This window comes from Anguilla rostrata, chromosome 17 (genome assembly GCF_018555375.3).
Source record: "Anguilla rostrata isolate EN2019 chromosome 17, ASM1855537v3, whole genome shotgun sequence".
In the NCBI taxonomy this organism is placed as follows: Eukaryota; Metazoa; Chordata; class Actinopteri; order Anguilliformes; family Anguillidae; genus Anguilla; species Anguilla rostrata.
Window position 1 is genome coordinate 28848351 of NC_057949.1, and position 19106 is coordinate 28867456.

The 19106-nt window shown below is 54.1% G+C and overlaps 1 protein-coding gene across 1 annotated transcript in view; it reads right to left on the reverse strand.

Annotated features, from left to right (window-relative positions):
- Positions 1-392: 392 nt before the first annotated feature.
- LOC135243986 (myosin-9-like) overlaps positions 393-19106 on the reverse strand; it is a 50309-nt gene continuing 31595 nt past the window's right edge. Inside the window, exons 16-39 of the mRNA XM_064316145.1 lie at positions 18334-18524; positions 17704-17825; positions 15937-16006; positions 15307-15467; positions 14757-14912; positions 14255-14324; positions 13315-13521; positions 12614-12751; positions 12379-12502; positions 12007-12178; positions 11473-11685; positions 10761-10905; positions 10095-10301; positions 9591-9695; positions 8570-8722; positions 8155-8403; positions 7684-7995; positions 6163-6423; positions 5433-5561; positions 5226-5314; positions 4804-4927; positions 3839-4047; positions 3199-3368; positions 393-2470 (exon numbers count right to left, since the gene is read on the reverse strand). Of these exons, the coding sequence (XP_064172215.1) occupies positions 2325-2470; positions 3199-3368; positions 3839-4047; positions 4804-4927; positions 5226-5314; positions 5433-5561; positions 6163-6423; positions 7684-7995; positions 8155-8403; positions 8570-8722; positions 9591-9695; positions 10095-10301; positions 10761-10905; positions 11473-11685; positions 12007-12178; positions 12379-12502; positions 12614-12751; positions 13315-13521; positions 14255-14324; positions 14757-14912; positions 15307-15467; positions 15937-16006; positions 17704-17825; positions 18334-18524 (3923 nt within the window). The 3' untranslated portion in view covers positions 393-2324. The remainder of the gene's footprint in view (positions 2471-3198; positions 3369-3838; positions 4048-4803; positions 4928-5225; positions 5315-5432; positions 5562-6162; positions 6424-7683; positions 7996-8154; positions 8404-8569; positions 8723-9590; positions 9696-10094; positions 10302-10760; positions 10906-11472; positions 11686-12006; positions 12179-12378; positions 12503-12613; positions 12752-13314; positions 13522-14254; positions 14325-14756; positions 14913-15306; positions 15468-15936; positions 16007-17703; positions 17826-18333; positions 18525-19106) is intronic.

Sequence of the window (19106 nt, forward strand, 5' to 3'; positions counted from 1 at the left end):
TTTGGTTCATAAATTAGCTATAACATCTATTTCTAAACTCCTTGATCAGCGCGTTATGAAACATCGCTTCTTTTTTGCTCTTTTATGCGTGGGGACCAGGACGGCCTACCATTTACAACTGTGAACCGGTTTCCTCCTGCTGCTGCACTTGAAGCAGTGGCGGTAAGAAGAGAACTGTGCTAAACGCGCCCTCATGTGGCGATACATTGTAACTGAACCCATCAGTGACAGCGGCAATTATTAGGCATTTATGAAGGACTTCAATGCTCGAATCCCAGGCAGAATAATTTGATAAAGACCATCTCTTTAACACATCCCATGAGATTTGATGGCTTGGTGCAACAGTCTGGCCAAGAACAGGGTGTGAAATGAAGCAAAACAGCAATCACAGGTAGCAGTTGAGAAAGCCATCTTTATTGCAATAATACCAACAATTCAAGATTCATCTTTTTTTTAATATATATTTCATTTTTTCTTCTTCAGAGCAGCAGAGCAAAATGAACAGTACAAAAATCAGGATTAGGAGAGTTAACCGCGAGAGAGATTCATTATTAAATTCCTCCGTCATTGATAATGATAATGTCTCTCACTTCCCAGCAGTGTGAGTGAAAAAAGAAGGAAGAAAAAAAAAAAGAAAAGCTAAACTGGACACAGCTCACGGGTCCCCCCCAAACCAAACCCCTCCGGTTCAGCAACAAACCCCCTCTCCTTTCAAAAGGCCCACGAGCCAGACTTTCGGAATGGCGACTCACCCACCCCACGGTCCCATTTTGATGGGGGGGGGGAGGGGGGTTAGGAAAAAGGAAAACTAAGGAAGGGAAAGGGGGCCACAGTTTGAGGAAAAGAGCAGCATCAGGAGATGAAATGTCGGATGAAACCGCAAAGCTGAAGGGTGCTTTCACCAACATGCAGGTACAGATCTGGGGGTGGGGGGGGTGTTTGGGGGGGGGGGAGTTAACCGCAGAGGGAGGAGGGGGCTCTCTGCCAAAGTTCCGCTGAGCTGTGTTCAGAATACAGTGTGTGCAGTGAGACGGGACGTCCCGTCATCCCAAAAGCCCTGCGTTTGCATATTACAATCAAAACAAAAAACAAAACGCTGACAGTAATAAAGGCGCAAGTATATATTTAATGACATGGACCCACCTCCCTGCCCTCCCCCTCCCCTCCCTACACACCCCACCCCCCCCCCCCCCAAAAAAAAAAACACAGAAAAAGAAACCCCCAAAGATACCTTTAGCAGTAGAATTTAACTGTGGTTTATAAGGCTATGGGTGTATGAGCAGGTCTCTGTGTACACTTTAAGAGCCTGTGACATACTTTTAGGACTTTTAGCACGCTTTTAGGACTTTCTCTTTAATTCATCAGCAGCCCCCGTGTGGGGGAATGCCAAAATTAGCACCTTCCACCCCCGCCCCACAGGTGCACCTGCATTAATAACCAGCAGGGTGCCCAAAATTTACCTACCCCCACCCACAGGTGCTCCTGCATTAATAACCAGCAGGGTGCCCAAAAGTTTGCCGCTGCCGTTAATGCTAACGTGCCCGAGCGTGTGAACTGGAAACGCGTGCACAGTACATGCTAAACTACCATCTCACCAAGCCCTAAGTACTGAAGTCTGACGCTGCTAAATTTAACAGGAAGTTTCAGCGTCTTTACGAACACAAGTGCAGAGAAAGAGAGAGAGAGACAGAGAGCAAAGAGTACATTAACCTGTAGTACTTCCATAGTTTAACCATTATAAAAACTTCAGAATAAAATACAAATCTCTAGATTGCAATATTACTTTGGTCCCCTGTATGTTCTTTTTCCCAACCCTCCCTCCTACCCCCAGAATTTTCCTTCTTCCATTTCTTCATTCAGTTAGAAAAATAGACCCAGAAACTGGACAACATAATTGGAATGTTTCCTTACAAAAATATCATCATATTCAAATTCCAGAGAAGGAAGAGCGGAGTAATTTGGCCCCTGTTCATGCGTGTCTGCTGATTGTCTGAAAACCGTGTGCTGACGTGTATGAGGATTGTCTATCGACCTCGGCAAATGCACCAGAAGGATTGTCCCTTGTGCACCGACAAGCAATATTGTGATGTACAATATTTAATGCGATTATGGGTCGGTTACAGCAAAGAGCCTTGGTGTTAGTTCCTATCTGTCAACAGTGCTTTTATTTGTTACCAGGTATTTTTTTTGTGTGTGTCTGTTTGTGTTGGGTCAGGTTGTGTGTGTGTGTGTGTGTGTGTGTGCGCGTGTGTATCTTAAGTGTGAGAGTTGCAGATCACTCCTCCAGCCCCAGGGTGGCGCTGTGGAGGTTAGTGGCACATGGTTCACTCGGGCTTGGGTTCAGAAGCCTCGCTTTTGGTCTCGCTCTCCTCGTCGCTCTCGACTCCTGCGCGGCTGACCAGGCGTCTCGTGGGAAACGGTAAGTTCTCGCGCCTGGAGAGGGACAAACAGGAACCATGTGACCAGAGATTCCACCGTCAGCCAGTCACCCATTCACCAGAGGGCCCAACAGAACTGCATCGTCCACACACCTGAGGGCCAACCTGGCCCTGAGCCGTTAAGGTGTGCGGTCACAAGTGCATGATTAGTCTTCTTCACCGAACATTCTAATGCTGATGATGTCACAATCACTACTGGGGACTGAAGTCAGGGGAGTTCTAGAACACTGACTTAGAATTTTTTAAAAACATTCCAAAAAAACAGCTCTTCAAAGGCTAAGTAACTTTTCACATTATGTGACTATGCACTGTTCGTGGTTGTTGCTACTTTATTATACCTTCATTCACATACTTTTGTCGGACTGTACAGATTCCGTCTGAATGAAGGGAGATCCTCAGATGAAGTGTGTTGTTTGTGATGATTGTTGTAACTACCCTGTTGTTGAAATGTATGACGCTCGGGCAGAGCTCCCTGCGCGTGCAGGCGGGCGGGCAGCGGCAGGCGGGCCTCTCAGTTTGCTCTTCAGTGTGACCTGGAGTTCAGGCTGGATCACGCCTCAGTCGCTGCAGCTCTGCGGTGGCGTTGGCGCGCTGGCCTCCTCCTCAGCCTCCTCCCTCAGCTTCAGCTGCTCATCTGGGCTTCAGCTTGTCCGCTCAGGGCCCAGCGCCGCGTAATGCTCCACCCCTGCCCAGTACACTCCCTCAGCTTCCAGCTCAGGGCCTCAGCCCCAGCTCAGGGCCTCAGCCCCAGCTCCGGCACACAGCGCTCCCCCCCCAGCTCCGGCACACAGCACTCCCCCAGCAGCGCAGAATGGCCTCACCTGGTCCTTGTACTGCTCCGTGTTCCTTCTCTCGTCATCCACCTGCAGCACCACCTCCTTCAGCCTCTTCTCCGTGCGCCGCACAAGCTTGGAGGCCTGCTGCCGCTCGCTGGGGGCGGAGAGGGGCAGGGAGAGGGGTCAGAGGTCACAGTCATCTGTATGTCTATGTGTCTCTGACGCAGACGTGTGTACATGCATGTCTGTGTACAGCCACATCTCTCACACCGGTAAAGGGTGTGGCACAGGTAAGGGGTGTGGTGTGGCTCAGGTATGGGGCGTGGCACAGGTAAGGGGCGTGGCATGGCTCAGGTATGGGGCGTGGCACAGGTAAAGGGTGTGGCATGGCACAGGTAAGGGGCGTGGTGTGGCTCAGGTATGGGGCGTGGCACAGGTAAGGGGCGTGGTGTGGCTCAGGTATGGGGCGTGGCACAGGTAAGGGGCGTGGCTCAGGTTAGGGGCGTGGCACAGGTAAGGGGTGTGGCGTGGCTCAGGTAAGGGGCGTGGCTCAGGTTAGGGGCGTGGCACAGGTAAAGGGTGTGGCGTGGCTCAGGTAAGTGAGCCGTGGGCCCTCCCTCTCACCGGGTCTCCATGTCCAGCTGCTCCTCCAGCTGGGCGATCTTGGCCTCCAGGGCACCGATGCTGGCCTTGTACTTGCTCTTGACGGTCCCCTCCAGCTCCTGCAGCTTCAGCTTCAGCTCCTTGTTCTGCCGGTCCATCTGCGAGCGCGCCCCCTCCAGGCGCTGACAGGTACTGCGCTCCGCCGTCAGCTCCACGTTGATCTGGTCAATCTGGGGGTGGGGGGGGGGGGGGGGGGTTAAAACTGAGGGCTTCTCAAATGGCCAGCTACAATCAGCCTACGCTGAGCTGCAGACTTCTCTGAGCCAATCACCAAAAGGATTCGCCCTCCACAGCAAAACTACAACTGGTTCAAATGAGCGAGTCCATAATCAGCCTAGATTTCCTGATTTGCATAAAACAAATTATCGAAGGTTTATAACACCCCTCTCATAACGACTGAGGTTTGACTGAGGATTCACCAGTTCATATTCTGAAGGTGCTGCTTACACTAGATGCTTGTGTTCCGATGAGGCCATTCCAGTTTTTAACAGAATATCCCGCTCCATGTAAGCGTAGCTATGGATGGCACAGGTTAAGCTCCACCCCCCTTTTGTGTTTCATGAAGCCTGATTCGCTCACCACTGGTGTCTACTGGACTAAACTGGTGCCAGCAAAACCTGGACTGGCTCAAAGTGCTATGAACTGAGAGTGGCACACATCTGGCATCACAGAGCGCAGGGGTGTCCAGACTTACCCGAAACGGGCCAGTGTAGGTGCAGCCTATTGTTTTAGCCCAGCCCTACCACACCCGATTAAACTAATTAACTAATCAGCCAATCACTGTTAATCACTGCCCTCATAAGCAGAATCAGGTGAGTTAGCGCAGGGCTAAAACCTAACCCTGCGTCTGCAGTGGCCTTTTTTAAGGGTTGAGACTGCCCCCCCCCCGGACAGGAGAGGGGGAGGGGGGTTGGGGGCCACGGTACCTGGAGCTGGGCCCTCTTCAGACGGTCGTTGATCAGCTCGGAGTTGCACTGCTCCTCCTCCAGCTCCTCCTCCAGCTGAGCGATGCGCCCCTCCAGCCTGCGCTTCTCCTCCTGGGCCAGGGTGCTGGGGAGCGGGGGGAGGAGGAGGAGCAAGGGAGGATGGAGGAGGAGGAGGAGGAGGAGAGAGGGAGGAAGAGGAGAGAGGAGAGAGGAGAGAGAGAGGAGGAGGAGAGGGAGAATAAGAGGGAGAGAGGAGGAAGAGGGAGGAGAGGGAGGAGGAGCAGATGGAGATAAACTCAGCTCCTGTCTTTAATGGCCTTCATCAGGACCGACAGTGATGGGTAACAGCACTGACCGCACACTGACCCCACACTGACAGCGTACTGGATACTCTGCTCATGTGGAATACTCTGTACTGGTACCTCTTGCCTCCCTGGTTGTTGATCTCATCCTGCAGCTCGTCTCTCTCCTGCTGAGCCTGTCTCTTCGCCCTCTCTGCAGCTGCCAGCTCCTGAGGGACAGAGATCAAGGGTGAGAGAGAGAGAGGGGGGGAGAGGGAGGGAGGGAGTGAGTGAGTGAGAGAACGAGAAAGGAAGAGAGCAGCAAACACAGCGGCGGTGCAGACGGACCTCCTGCATCTGGATCATGTCGGCCTCCATGCTCTTGAGCTTCTTCTCGTTCTCCTTGGACTGGGCCAGGATCTCCTCTCGGGAGATGCGAGTGTCGTCCAGCTCCCTCAGCAGGTCCTTCATCTGGGCCTGGGGCAGAGACACGCCTTTTAACCCTCCCCCAAACGCCAACACACACACACAGCCTTCAGGGGTCTCAAACACACACTCACACACACTCACACTCACACAACCTGCAGAGCCCCCAAACGCCAACACACACTCACACACAACCTTCAGGGGTCTCAAACACACACACACACTCACACACAACATTCAGGGGTCTCAAACACACACTCACACAACCTGCAGAGCCCCCAAACGCCAACACACACTCACACACAACCTTCAGGGGTCTCAAACACACACACACACTCACACAACCTGCAGAACTCCCAAATGCCAATACACACTCACACACAACCTTCAGGGGTCTCAAACACACACTCACCCCAACACTGCTTAGGCTCCAAACATCACACTCACACACAACCTTCAGGGGTCTCAAACACACACTCACACAACCTGCAGAGCTCCCAAATGCCAATACACACTCACACACAACCTTCAGGGGTCTCAAACACACAGTCACACTTAGGATTAGTTTGGGTTAGGATTAGTCCAGGGTATGTGGGGTTGTGGGGTTGTGAGGTTGTTGGGGGTGGGGGAGGGGGGGGCAGGCGCACGGTACCTGGAGTTTCTTCAGCTGTTTGAGGGCCTCGTCCCGGTTCTTGTTGGCCATGTCGATGGCGGCCTCCAGCTCCTTCAGGTCCAGCTCCATCTTCTTACGGGCTGCCACGGCAACGGTGCGCTGCTTGCGCTCGTCCTCCAGCTCCATTTCCATCTCTCGCACCTGGAGCCAGGGAGGAACAGAGGGAGGGAGGAAGAGAGAGACAGAGGGGGAGAGACAGAGAGAGTGCGAAAGACAGACGAGATGGGAGAGAGAGAAAAACTCAGCTCATGCAATTTGATGTGTCGACTGTAACACCATCTAACAACATGTACACTGGGGGCATTCAAGTGACAGCCCAGTGGCAAAACGTGGTATAACACACAAACTCCTGGCCTACAAGATCCCCCCCCACCCCCAAAAGAATTCAGTGTTCTAGAACTCCACTGCTCTGACTCACCAGCGGTAACTGTTACATCATCAGCATTAGAATGCTGAGTTGAGAAGGTTCTGATCGTGTGTTTGTGACCTCACAGCGTACAGGGTTATGAGCAGCGGGCTTCTCCCTGGCAGTGCCGGGGCCGTACCGTTTACCACATGTTTGTGAGCCAGCCTCTCTCCTGCCTGCGGTCCGACCGTACTCCTCAGGGTGTGATCAGCGGCTTCTCCCTGGCTGCCGGGCCGTCCTGTTTACCTACAGATGCGGCGGCTTCCCCCCTGGCAGTGCCTCCGCCTGTTACCGACGGGTTATCGCGCTCTCCTGGAGTGCGGGGCGTACAAGAAGGGTATGAACGGCGGGTCCTGAGGCGCCGTACGTAAGGGTATGAGCGTGGGTTCTCAGGCAGTGCGGGTAGACGTACAGAGTTGAAGACGGTCTGCAGGGGGCGTACTTGCGACAGGGTTGAGCAGCGGCTTCCCTGGCAGGACGGGGCGACTTTTGACCAGCGTTCTTCCTCATCTGTCTGCCCTGCAGGTCCGCCGACGCGCCTCTGCTGCATGTTGACTCAGCGCAGCTTGGCGTCCTCCGTGGCCTGCAGTGTTCAGTCCTCAGTCTGCGATCTCCAGCTGCTGCTCCATCCGCGCTTGATCTCCAGCTCGGCACCCGCAGGGCGGGGCGAGAAGGGAGGAGGAGCAAGGAGAGGGATGAAGGGGAGAGAGTTAGAGGCAAGAAACTGCAGGTGAGCAGCATGCACACTTTGGAAACAGCTGTACTAGTGCAGGTTGATTCCAGCTGTCTGCAAAGATATTATGAATAGTTCTATGAATATAAGCACACAGACGGACACACAGACACAGATGGACAGACAGACAGACACACACAGACACACACACACACAGACACAGACAGACACACAGACAGACAGACACACAGACGGACACACAGGCAGACACACAGGCAGACACACAGGCAGACACACAGGCAGACACACACACAGACACAGACACACGCAGATGGACACACACACAGACACACAGACACACAGACAGACACACAGACAGACACACACACACACACACAGACACACAGACACACGACACAGACAGCAACACACACACACACACAGACACACAGACAGACACACACACAGACACAGATAGACACACAGACACACGGTGGTCAGTAGTAACGGGAGCCCTTACGCTCTTGCCCACGTCGTCCTTGGAGGAGACCAGGTCCTCCATCTCGGCCCGGAGCAGCTTGTTGGCGCGCTCCATCTCGTCCTTCAGGTCCGACAGCGCCTCCAGCTCGCGGGTCAGAGCCAGCGCCCGCGTCTCCTTCTCCCGCGCCTCCGCCTCTGCGCGGTCGCGCTCCTCCGCATAGCGGCTGGAGATGGTCTTCTCCTCTGCCAGGAGCTGCGGGGGAGCGGGGAGGAGGGGGGAGGGGAGGAGAAGAGGAAGAGAGGGGAAAGAGAAAGAGGAAAGAGGACTGATGTGAATTTACCTGTACTTGACACAACTGATGGTCAGTCCTGGTCTACGCACACAGCGCAGGCCAGATCTCCTGAGGCCTACCTGGTCAAACTTCTTCTGCTTCTTCTCCAGGTTGGAGACGATCTGCCGCAGGTGGTCCTGGTCCACCATCAGGTCGTCCAGCTCCTGCTGCAGCCGGTTCTTGGTCTTCTCCATCTTGTCGTAGGCGGAGTTCCTCTCCTCCAGACGCTGGACGGTGCTCTCCAGGTCCCTCTGCACCCTCTTCTTGACCTCCTCTGCAGCATCCACGCAGCCAGCCTCCTGCTCCATCTTCTTCTTCATGTCTGCAAACTAAAAGAAGGGGGGGTGGGCACAGTCAGGTGGGTGGAGCCTCCCTGTGAGCACTCATTGGTTAATAAACTGTGTGACTGACTGGAACCTGCTGTTGCAGCCTCATCCTTTGGGGTTCCTGAGCGTGTTTCGGGGGTGTCAGTCACCACACGGTCACCACGGTTACCTGGGACTGCATGGTGAAGAGCTGCTTCTCAAAGGCCCTCTTGGCCTCCTCCTCCTCCTCCAGCTGCTCCCTCAGCCTGTTCTGCTCCTCCTCCATCTGCCTGGTGCGGGTGGAGAAGGACAGCTTCTGCCGTGTCTCCTCCTGCAGCAGCTCCTGTTAGGGGGAGGGGGGGGGGGGGAGGAGAGAGAGAGCGGGTTCAAGGGCAGCCCCCTCCCATCTGAGTAGCAGGGGATTCCACCTCGCAAGCGAGTTTTCACTGGGAATGGGATCTGGACGTGTAGAACTGAATTACTGTGCCATGTGTGTGTGTCTGCCTGAGAGCGTGTGTGTGAGCCTGTGTGTGTGTGTGTGTGTGTGTGTGTGTGAGCGTGTGTGTATGTGTGTGTGTGAGCGTGTGTGTGTGTGTGTGTGAGAGCGTGTGTGTGTGTGTGTGAGCGTATGTGTGTGAGAGCGCGTGTGTGTGAGCGCGCGTGTGTGTATGTGTGTGTGTGTGAGCATGTGTGAGCATGTGTGTGTGAGCGCGCGTGTGTGTGTGTGTGTGTGTGTGTGTGTGAGCGTGTGTGTGTGTGTGTGTGTGTGTGTGTGTGAGCGTGTGTGTGCGTGTGTGAGCGTGTGTGTGCGTGTGTGAGCGTGTGTGTGGAGCGTGTGTGTGTGTGTGTTGTGTGAGTGTGTGTGTGAGCGTGTGTGAGCGTGTGTGTGTGTGAGAGTGTGTGTGTGTGAGTGAGCGTGTGTGTGTGAGTGAGCGTGTGTGTGAGAGCGTGTGTGTATGTGTGTGTGCGTGTGTGAGCGTGTGTGTGCGTGTGTGAGCGTGTGTGTGAGCGTGTGTGGTGTGTGTGTGAGTGTGTGTGTGAGCGTGTGTGAGCGTGTGTGTGTGTGAGAGAGTGTGTGTGTGTGAGTGAGCGTGTGTGTGTGAGAGAGCGTGTGTGTGAGAGCGTGTGTGTATGTGTGTGTGTGTGTGGTGTGTGTGTGTGTGTGTGTGCGAGTGTGTGTGTGTCAGTATCTCTGTGGTACTCTGACTCACCTGTACGTCCTGCAGCGCAGACTCCACTGCAGAGCAGTCCTTGGTGGCTTTGATGGACTTGCCCTCCACATCACTCAGCAGGGCGTTCACGTTGTCCAGCTCCACCTGCAGGGCCAGAGAGGTCAGTGTGTACACACACACACACACACACACACACACGCACACGATGCACTGCCTGAACGAGACACATCCGGGGTCACCTCAATCCCCGACTTGACCCATCTCCCCAGAATTACCATTATGTCCCCAGGCCACAAGAGGCAACGATTTACACTCAAATTTTAAGTTCATTTTACAAGTTGCACAGTTAACAGTGACGGCTGCATGGCTGTATCCACATCCCTGCGATTTGGCCAGCTAGTCGCATTTCTCAGCACGTAGCTGCATTTTGGCCAGCTTGTGGGCCTGCTCGCAGCACGTACCTGCATTTTGGCCAGCTTGTGGGCCTGCTCGCAGCACGCACCTGCATTTTGGAGAGCTTCTCGGCCTGCTCGCAGCACGTACCTGCATTTTGGACAGCTTCTCGGCCTGCTCGGCGCGCTGCTTCTCGCTTTCGATGAACTTGATCTGCAGCTCCTGCACCTGCGTCTCGGCCTTCTTCCTGCGGTGCTCGGACTCCGTCTTCCCCTGCATCAGCGCCTGCAGCTCGATGCTCAGCTCGTTGCGCTCGCTCTCCAGAGCCTGCTTGGCCTTTTCCACAGACACCTTGTTCTGGAGGGGGGCGGAGTGGGGGGGGGGGGGGCACAAAAAGGACATCAGTACAGCCCCTACATTTTCTCGAACCCCTGACCTTCACACGTTGTGTGCACAGCACGTTCGTGAGACGCGGTTCTGAAAATGTCCCTCCCGGTAAAAAGACGGTTACGGTGCATTATGCTAGGGCCCATTCTGACTGACCTGCCTGTCGGATACGGTATTCTTTCGGGGCGAGTGCTGCCCCCTATTGTTCTGGCTGATCAAAAGGGCTTTTGCATTCTGTATGCCATATAAATTCGAGACCCTCTGCTTTGGATGATTCACTGTCGTGCAAAATAAGTCACGACATGTTCCACCCTGAATGACCATTAGCCACTTGCTGGCACAATAGATAGGTTGTGCTGCAATTCCCAAAATGGACTACATTTCCCAGCATGCCGCTCTGCAAGTTAGCCCCAGTCAGTCAGCGCTTACCCGCTTGGCCTGCTCCAGCTGCTCGTTGAGCTCGTCGAAGGCCTGGCTGTGCTTCTGCCGCATCTCCACCACCTGCTGCTCGTGCACGCGGGCTTCGTCCTCCAGAGTCTTCTTCAGATGGGCCACCTCCGTCTCACGCTTGGACCTGTGGGGCGTAGGAGCGGGGGGGTGAGCGGGGGGTGAGCGGGGGTGGGCAGGGGGTGGGGGGATGGTTCTCTGTGCTCTGGACGGCTCATGGACCCCAACCACAGTCACGGTTCTCATTTATTTGTGTGTGATTTTATTTAACCGTTATTCAAACCAGGTAAAGGAGAGTGAGAATTAATTTACAGCATTGGCAACACTGGCCTGGCCAAGAAGGCACGTGAAAGGCAAAAAGGCTTTCACACAATCCATATAAAAAGGGAGCTCACTGTCACTATGCTATGAGCCCTGCATACAGCAAGGCAGCTTCCAAACGTTAAGGGCCTGATTTACTAAGAACGTCAGCACGCACAAAACCTTTCAACCTACCACGCAAAACTAATGACATAACCAATGATTGGTGCAAAACAAATACCACGACCAATCACGGGTCTTGTTACTGGTTTCGCGTGCGCTGAACAGTTCTGAGCGTGTTTACCAGTCACCGGTGATTCAGGACCTCAGTCTGTGACGCCAGGTGGGCGGAGCCCCAGCCTTCGCTGTGCACCGGGCGAACAGCGCCCCCTACCTGAGCTCCTGCTGCGCGGCGGTGGAGTCCAGCGTGTCCTCCAGCTCGGTCTTGAGCGCCTCCAGCTCCTCGCCCAGGTCGCGGCGGTGCTTCTCCGCCTTGGCCCGCGCGGCTCTCTCCAGCTCCAGGTCCTCCTGCAGCTCCGACAGCTGCGCCTCCAGCTCCCGGATCTTCTTCTGGGCGTGGTTCTTCTGCGCCGCCTCCTCCTCGATCCTGGGGGGCGGGGTAGAGCAGGCAGATTAAAATAGGCGGAATTTTATTAATCTCTCCACAGCTCAGCATGAACAACATACAGAAATGCACACTGAGAACAGCTCATAAATCAACTTTAATATCAGCAGGGTCTAGTGCTAGGCAGCTTTTCTGAGATGTGCTCTAATTTTAAATGAATCTCCCAGCAAAGAGCCCTTTGTAGCTGGTCTCTGGAGACAGGTACAGGTGAGATGGTGGATCTGGGTGGGGACCCAGGTGAGATGGGTACAGGTAGGACGGGGCACCCGGCAAAAACGGGGGACCCAGGTGAGGGGAGCTCACCTGGCCAGAGCGGCCTGAAGCTCCTCCTCCTTCTTGGCCAGCTGGGCGCGGAGCTCGGCGATCTGGGCCTGCAGCTCGGCGATCTGGTCGGTCAGCTCGGTGGAGTCGCCCTCCAGCTTGCGCCTGTTCTTCTCCAGCTCCTGCCGCTGCTTCTCCTCCCTCCGCAGACGGTCTGAAGAGAGGGAGAGGAGAAGAGGAGAGGGGGGAGAGGGAGAGAGAGGAGGGAGAGGAAGGAGAAAAAAGGGAAGAAAAAAAATCCAGAGCCAACATCAGCGAGATGGCAGGACAGGGGCACTCCCAGCAGTCAGGCGCCATGGGGGCAGGCCAGGGCACTGCAGCGTGTGGGCGGGGCAAAGCGGAAAGGCCCCTCACCCTCCAGGTCGGTGATCATGGCCTCGTGCTTGTTCTTGAGCTTCTGCAGACTCTTGGACTTCTCCTCCTCCTCGGCCAGGTTGGTGGTGAACTCGGAGATCCTCTCCTCCATCAGCTTCTTCTCCTGCAGAACGGGAGCGAGACGCGCCCACCATCAGTCCCGAAGGCCGCCACACCCCCCCCCCCAGGCCGCAGCGAGCCCCGCGCGCACGGCGGGACGCGACCCAATGCCCACCTTGTTCAGCTTGTTGTTCTGGTCCTCCAGCAGCATCACGTCCTCATCGCTCTTCTTCATCTTGGCCTCCAGGGTGACCTTCTCCAGCTGCAGCTTCTGCCTGGCGGCCTCTTCCTCATCCAGCTGCTGCTCCAGGTCCTGTGATGGGGGAGGGAGGGCGGGGGGGCGGGGGGGACAGACAGAGTTGTGGGGGTGTCTCCTGGATCAAAGACCTATGTAAAGCAGCATACTAGTGATGGAGAATTTTTAAAAAAAGCTTCACCAATCTAGAAATGGCTAGTGGAGAGACCAAAATGGCCGTCTCACCTGATCTGGGTCAACGGAGTAATTTCAGTAAACTAAACTAAACTAATTAACAATTAAATTTACTTAAGAAAATCTAAAAGGAACGAGTATAGCACATTTCCTGTATATACGCTTCCATGGAAAAGCAAACTTCCCAGCGTCACCACGAGAGGTTACTCAGAGGAGGGGTTCACTCTCAGAGGGGGTCTCGAGGGGGGTTCACTCTCAGTCAGGGTTCACCTAGAGGGGGGAGTTCACTCTCAGAGGAGGGGTCACCTGAGGGAGGGGGTTACCGACTGCAAGGGGGTTCACTCGAGGGGGGGTCACTGGGAGGGGTTCTAGGGAGGGGTATCTCAAGGAGGGGGTTCCCCTGAGGGAGGGGGAGTTCACGGGGGTCTCACTGTGGGCTCGCTCACCGTGATGTTCTGCTGCATCTTCTTCTTCTCGGTCTGCAGGTGCGTGACGCGCTCCTCCTCCTCCTCCACGCGCGCCTCCAGGTCGTGCAGGATCTCCTCCAGCTCCTGCTTCTTGGCGGCCAGGCGGGAGCGCATCTCCTCCGCCTCGGCGCACAGCTCCGTCTCCGCCTGTAGCTGCTCCTGCAGCGCCATCTTCTCCGCGTTCAGCTGCGGGGAGGGAGGGAGGGGCCGGGGTCAATCGGGGGGGGCTCGGCAGTACTTACTCCCCATTTTAGGAGCATTCGTGGATGTGTGCTAACTGGAGAAAGGACCTAGGAGCACATCTACTAACTGGGATGCACTGGATCCAGGAGGAAACAGATGTTAGTGTTGAGCCCCATCAATGGGCTCGTCTGGGAAGCACAATTGAATTGAGTGACAGTAATGGCTTGTTTCTGTTAAACGCGTAAAAAATAGTTTTAAAAAAACTCTTATTGAGTTGTGTAGATCTGAGGGATCAATGTGAGGCCACACACACACTGCAAATTCAATTCAGGGATTCAGCTTACAGGACCTGTCCTGGGGGATGCTGGGAAAGGTGGGGGCATAGTGGGAGATGCTGGGACGGGTAGGTGGGGGAGCTGGGTATGGTGGGGGCATGGTGGGGAGCTGCCCTGGGGGAGCTGGGTATGGTGGGGGGGGAGCTGGGTATGGTGGGGAGCTGCCCTGGGGGATGCTGGGAATGGATGGGGCAAGTGGGGGGATGCTGGGGAGGCTGGGCAGGGTGGGGGAGCTGGGCAAGTGGGGGGAGCTGCTGGGGAGGCTGGGTATGCTGTGCGGGGTTTCATCGTTGGAGCTGCCTGGGATGCTGCAAAGGTGGGAGATTCTGGACAGCTGGCACGGTATGGGGAGATGCTGGGCACAGTGGGGGGAGGTGCTGGGGAGGTGCTGGGGAGCTAACCTGCTGCTGCTTGGTCTCCATCTCCTGCAGCTGCTGCTCGGCGAACTCCTCTCCTCCCTCCCACCCCTCACTCGGTCCTAAACCTCCATACTCACTCCCACGCCCTACTCCCACAGCGCGTCCCAGAGCGCCACAGCCACAGTCCCACAGACCCACAGACCCACACTCAAACACTCCCACACTCCCACAGTCCCACAGTCCCACAGTCCCACTGTCCCACTGTCCCACTGTCCAATGGGCCTTTACATTTTCATTGCAGAAATGCATCTTTTTTTTTTGGAAGTTTGGTACAAGCATGGATTTAAGGGGACTAGAGAACACCACACTATGGACTCTGCTGTCGTCCTTACTGTAACAAAGCACAAGGGTAAACTAAATCTGGAGGGAGTGGGTAAAATCCATTTGAGGGCTTTCTGGTTTGTATTCTGGTTCACCCAAAAATAAATAAAAGGTGATATGAATAGGATATATATAACAATATATACAAAAAAAAGCTAAAGACATATCTTGTTGTGAGCAGACTCTGGGGGCAGTGTTGGGTTTTCCCACCTTAGTGAAGAGTCTCCACCACTGCCAGTTCCTGAGCTTCAGGTAGGCGGCACAGTTCCTCTGGATCACTTTCATGGCCGTCAGCTGCTGCTGCCTCTTGGCGAACGCCCTGGTGAGAGAGGGGGGTGGGGGGCGGAGGGGTGGGGGGTTAAAACACACTTTAGCTGTGGATGCTAACTGTTCGTAGAAAGTTAAAACACACTTTATCTGTGGATGCTAACTGTTCGTAGAAAGTTAAAACACACTTTAGCTGTGGATGCTAACCGGTTGTAGAAAGTTAAAACACTTTAGCTGTGGATGCTAACTGCTAGCTAGTGAAAACACACTTCAGCTGTGGGGACCAACTCGTAGCCTCAAAGGAAGAGGATCAATTTTGGGGTCTCTTGCTACGAATCAGAACCACAAAGTTGCCCAATACAACACACAGGGGGGATTAATCTGGACATGCATCTCTTTTTGCGGGGGGTGTTGAGGGCGGCGTCGGTGCCGGGGGCGGGGCGTACTTGCGGGCGACGTAACCACGGCACCAGGCCTGGAAGCTGATGATGACGTCGGTGATCTTCATGTCCCGCTCCTCCTCCAGGTGGGCCAGGACCCCGGCCCGGAAGAACACTTTGCTCTGGCCGATCCGGTACAGGTTGGGGTCCAGTTCCAGGGCTTTGATCTGGTTAAGACATATTTATTTACCTATTTTATCAATGGCACAGAATCAAGGTTCACGGACATGTGCAAACACACAACACGTACACACTGGAATTTTTTTGGGCGTTTCCCAAAGAATAAAAACAAAAATCTAATTGGAAAAACTACTAGAGATAAAAAGCCCAAGATAGCTTACATAAACAAGATGTGCAAGTAAAACAACAGCATGGTGATGCACGACAGAGCGTGTGGTATATTTCACATCAACACAAACGCTAACCATGCTGTGCATTTTGTGTTCAGCTCGCATGGAGTTTAAAATCAGTCCGTGTCGAGGTCCTCCCTGTGCTACGCACAGCGACTTGCAGGTTCAGGTGATGATTGCTGGCTGAACACTGAACACCAAGGAGGACTGAACACTAAGGAGCACTGAACACCAAGGGGAACTGAACACCAAGGAGGACTGAACACTGAGGAGCACTGAAACTTACCATGAGCACGCAGGCCTGCTTCCCATCCATGAAACCCTTGGGAATGGAGTTGGGAGTGAGGATCTCATACCTGAGAATGAAAAAAAAACACAACCATGACACAAAAAAAAAAAAAAAAAAAAAAGTCCCTCACCACCTCATGACCGACTCACATAACGTACTCTGTGCAGCACTTCCTGTCAGGCTAGTCGCTGAACGCAAACACGTCAGCAGCAGCGGGTACTTTTCGTCTTTGCTGACTGGTTCAGCTAAAGGCCTTGGTCAGGCAGCCGCCCAATACGGACGCCAGCTTTACTCTGCAGTCAGATTTTAAATTTCAAGCAGGAGAGAAAATTGTAGAAGTCAACTGAGGGCAGCAGCGTAGTATAACGGGTAAGGAGCTGGCCTTGTAACCTAAATCACAATTCCTGGGTAGGACACTGCCTTTGTTCGCTTGAGCAAGACACTTAACCTGCACTGCTTCAGTGTATATCCAGCTGCATAAACGGATGTAATGTAAATGCTATATTGTGGAAGTGGCTCTGGATAAGAGCTTCGGCTAAATGCCTGTAATGTAATGTGAAGTCGATCAGAACCCAGAAACCCGTTCTGGAGCCCGTTAATGCTGCTTAGAGAGCAAATTGGCACCGGAGTTGTTTTTATTGCTCAACTTCACCATTCTGTCCACTGTTACGGGCCAGATGCTCATCCGTACAGGCACCGGGCCGACTCTCGCATCGTTTGGTGATACCAGACAGCGTCGCCGGACAGCGAGTCAGCAGGAAAGGTGCCCAACTACGGCTAAACTGGAGGTGTCTGCACACCTGTCTTTAGAGCAAGCCTCAGGAGAACAAGCCCTGTCCTTCACACGCAGCGGGGCAGGAGCCGCTCCCGTTACACACACACAAGGGTGCGGTCGGGTGAAGCACGGGCTCTCAAGTCAAAGACGCCCGTGTGAACTAGCCTGGATAGATCACACAATCACACACTCAGGCAAAAGGGCCCGCACTTCAAAACCAAAAAGACAAAAGCAACACGTCATCACCACCTCTGCGCAGACATTTAACACCTTCATTAGACGGATATTGTGGGTGTTTATGTTCCCTTCGCAATTAAAGTAGCGGTAAACCCAATCCCCCCCGCCCCCCCACCCCCCCCACCCCGCCCCAGCCCAGCCCCCCCCTCCTTTGAACCTGTTGAAATAACAGCCAGCTCCCTGTAATTGGGCGTCCTATAATTGCACACTTCTCTGCGTTCCACAGTGTGCAGCCGGTCGGGTGTTAGTCCTGCTGAATTTATGACTGTTATTAGCGTGCTCCCGTTAAGTGCTTAATGCCACAGCGGCTCTGCGGTGCTCAGCGATCAGGAGCCGACCACAGGCAGCGCCACCGAGCGCACACCGACGTGGGCGCGGCCCAGACGCCCGGCCAGTAAGCCCGTCTCCACCGGGGCGGAACGGAAGAGGGGACAGGGCGTCAGAGGGGTGAGAAATTTACATCACTGGCATTCAGCAGACACTCTTATCCAGAGCGACTTCCACAACTTTTCTTTGTTTAAACACAGTATCCATTTATACAGCTGAATATACACTGAAGAATACACAGTATGCTGAAGCTATGCAGGTTAAAGTACCTTCGCTCGTGGGAACAACGACAGTTTCCTACCTGGGAATTGAACCTGCGTTACCTTTGCGTTCCAAGCGCAGTTCACTACCCATTACACTACGCTGCCCCCCCAAGGCCCCCCCCAGCCCTAATCTGCGGCCTGGCAAGCCGTGCTGGGACCCACCTCTGGCGGAACTCCTGGAAGACGATGCGGTTGGGGAAGCCCTGTCGGCAGATACGGATCCCCTCCAGAACACCGTTACACCTCAGCTGGTCCAGGACCAGGTGCGGGTCCAGCTTACCAGCCTAGGGACAGGGAGGACAGGAGGATTATGGGATATGAAGGCCATAACAGAGAAGGAAAGGAGGATTGTGGGATATGGAGGCCATAATATGAAAGCAAATACTTATTTACTAGCAGAAGGGAACAGAGTTAAAGATGACGGCATATTTCAGCACATTTAATTAAAGATGAAACCATAACATCTATCACTACCATTACCCATCTCTGAGATAACTTGTGAGCACTACTTTTATTAAAATTTAGATTATATAATATTAACTTTTCCACCACCAAAATTACAGCTACCACCATAATGTGAGGTGATGATGCTGGTGGTGATCACTGTAGTAGAAGTTGTGTTTGGATTAGTGCTGTAGACCAATCTAATCATTAAAAGCCTGTTAGGCTATGACGTCACCCCTTTACATTTCTGTGCAATTACGAATGCAGTTCAGATTAAGCATTTCCTCGCAAAGGTACAGTGGCTGTGCCACATTCCAGGATTGGAGCCGGCAGCCGGGGGCAGCGCACCTTCTTCTCGTGGTTGGGGATGATGCAGCGGACGAAGTTGGGGTTGGTGTTGCGCAGGGTGGCCATGAGCTTGGCCAGCTGCTCCTTGTACAGCTGCCCCACGGTGCGGAACATGCCCTTGCGGGTCTTAAAGGCCCCGGGGATGGACTCCGACATGCCCGCCACCTTGTCCAGACCCACGATGCGGTCCACTGAGGAGGAGGAGGAGGAGGCACAGAGGAATAAGGGGAGGGCGGGGGAGGGGGTTGGGGAGAGGGAGGGAGAAGAGATGCTTGAACAGGTGAACTTTGAACTCGAACCTCCTCCCACTGAGGTGGGCGTTAACTTACAACCTGCACCTCCCCCCCGTCAAAGGAGGACTCTGCTCCTTCACACGGAGGCGCACAGAGGCACTCAGTGAACAAATGGGGAGGAGGAGGAGGAGGAGGGATGAGGAAGAGAGACAGGAAACGATGGCAGTGAAGTGTGTGTGGGGGTGGGATGTCACACAGCAAACTGAGCCAAACGGATGCAGTGGGAGGCGTGGACTATGAAAGAGTGACAGCAGGTGTGTGTGTGTGTGTGTGTGTACAGGTGTGTATCTGTGCATGAGCTCAGTATCTACGGGTCCATTTCCCGTCACGTGTGCACGCAGAGGTGGAAAGTCCAGGGGTCAGCGATTAGTTAAAAATAAATAAATAAGTTCCGCCTTGTGTTTCCTCCACCCATGAACTCCGCCAGCTCATCCCACCAATTCGCTCCACCTCCTGGCTGAAGAACTGCCCTTCGCTGCA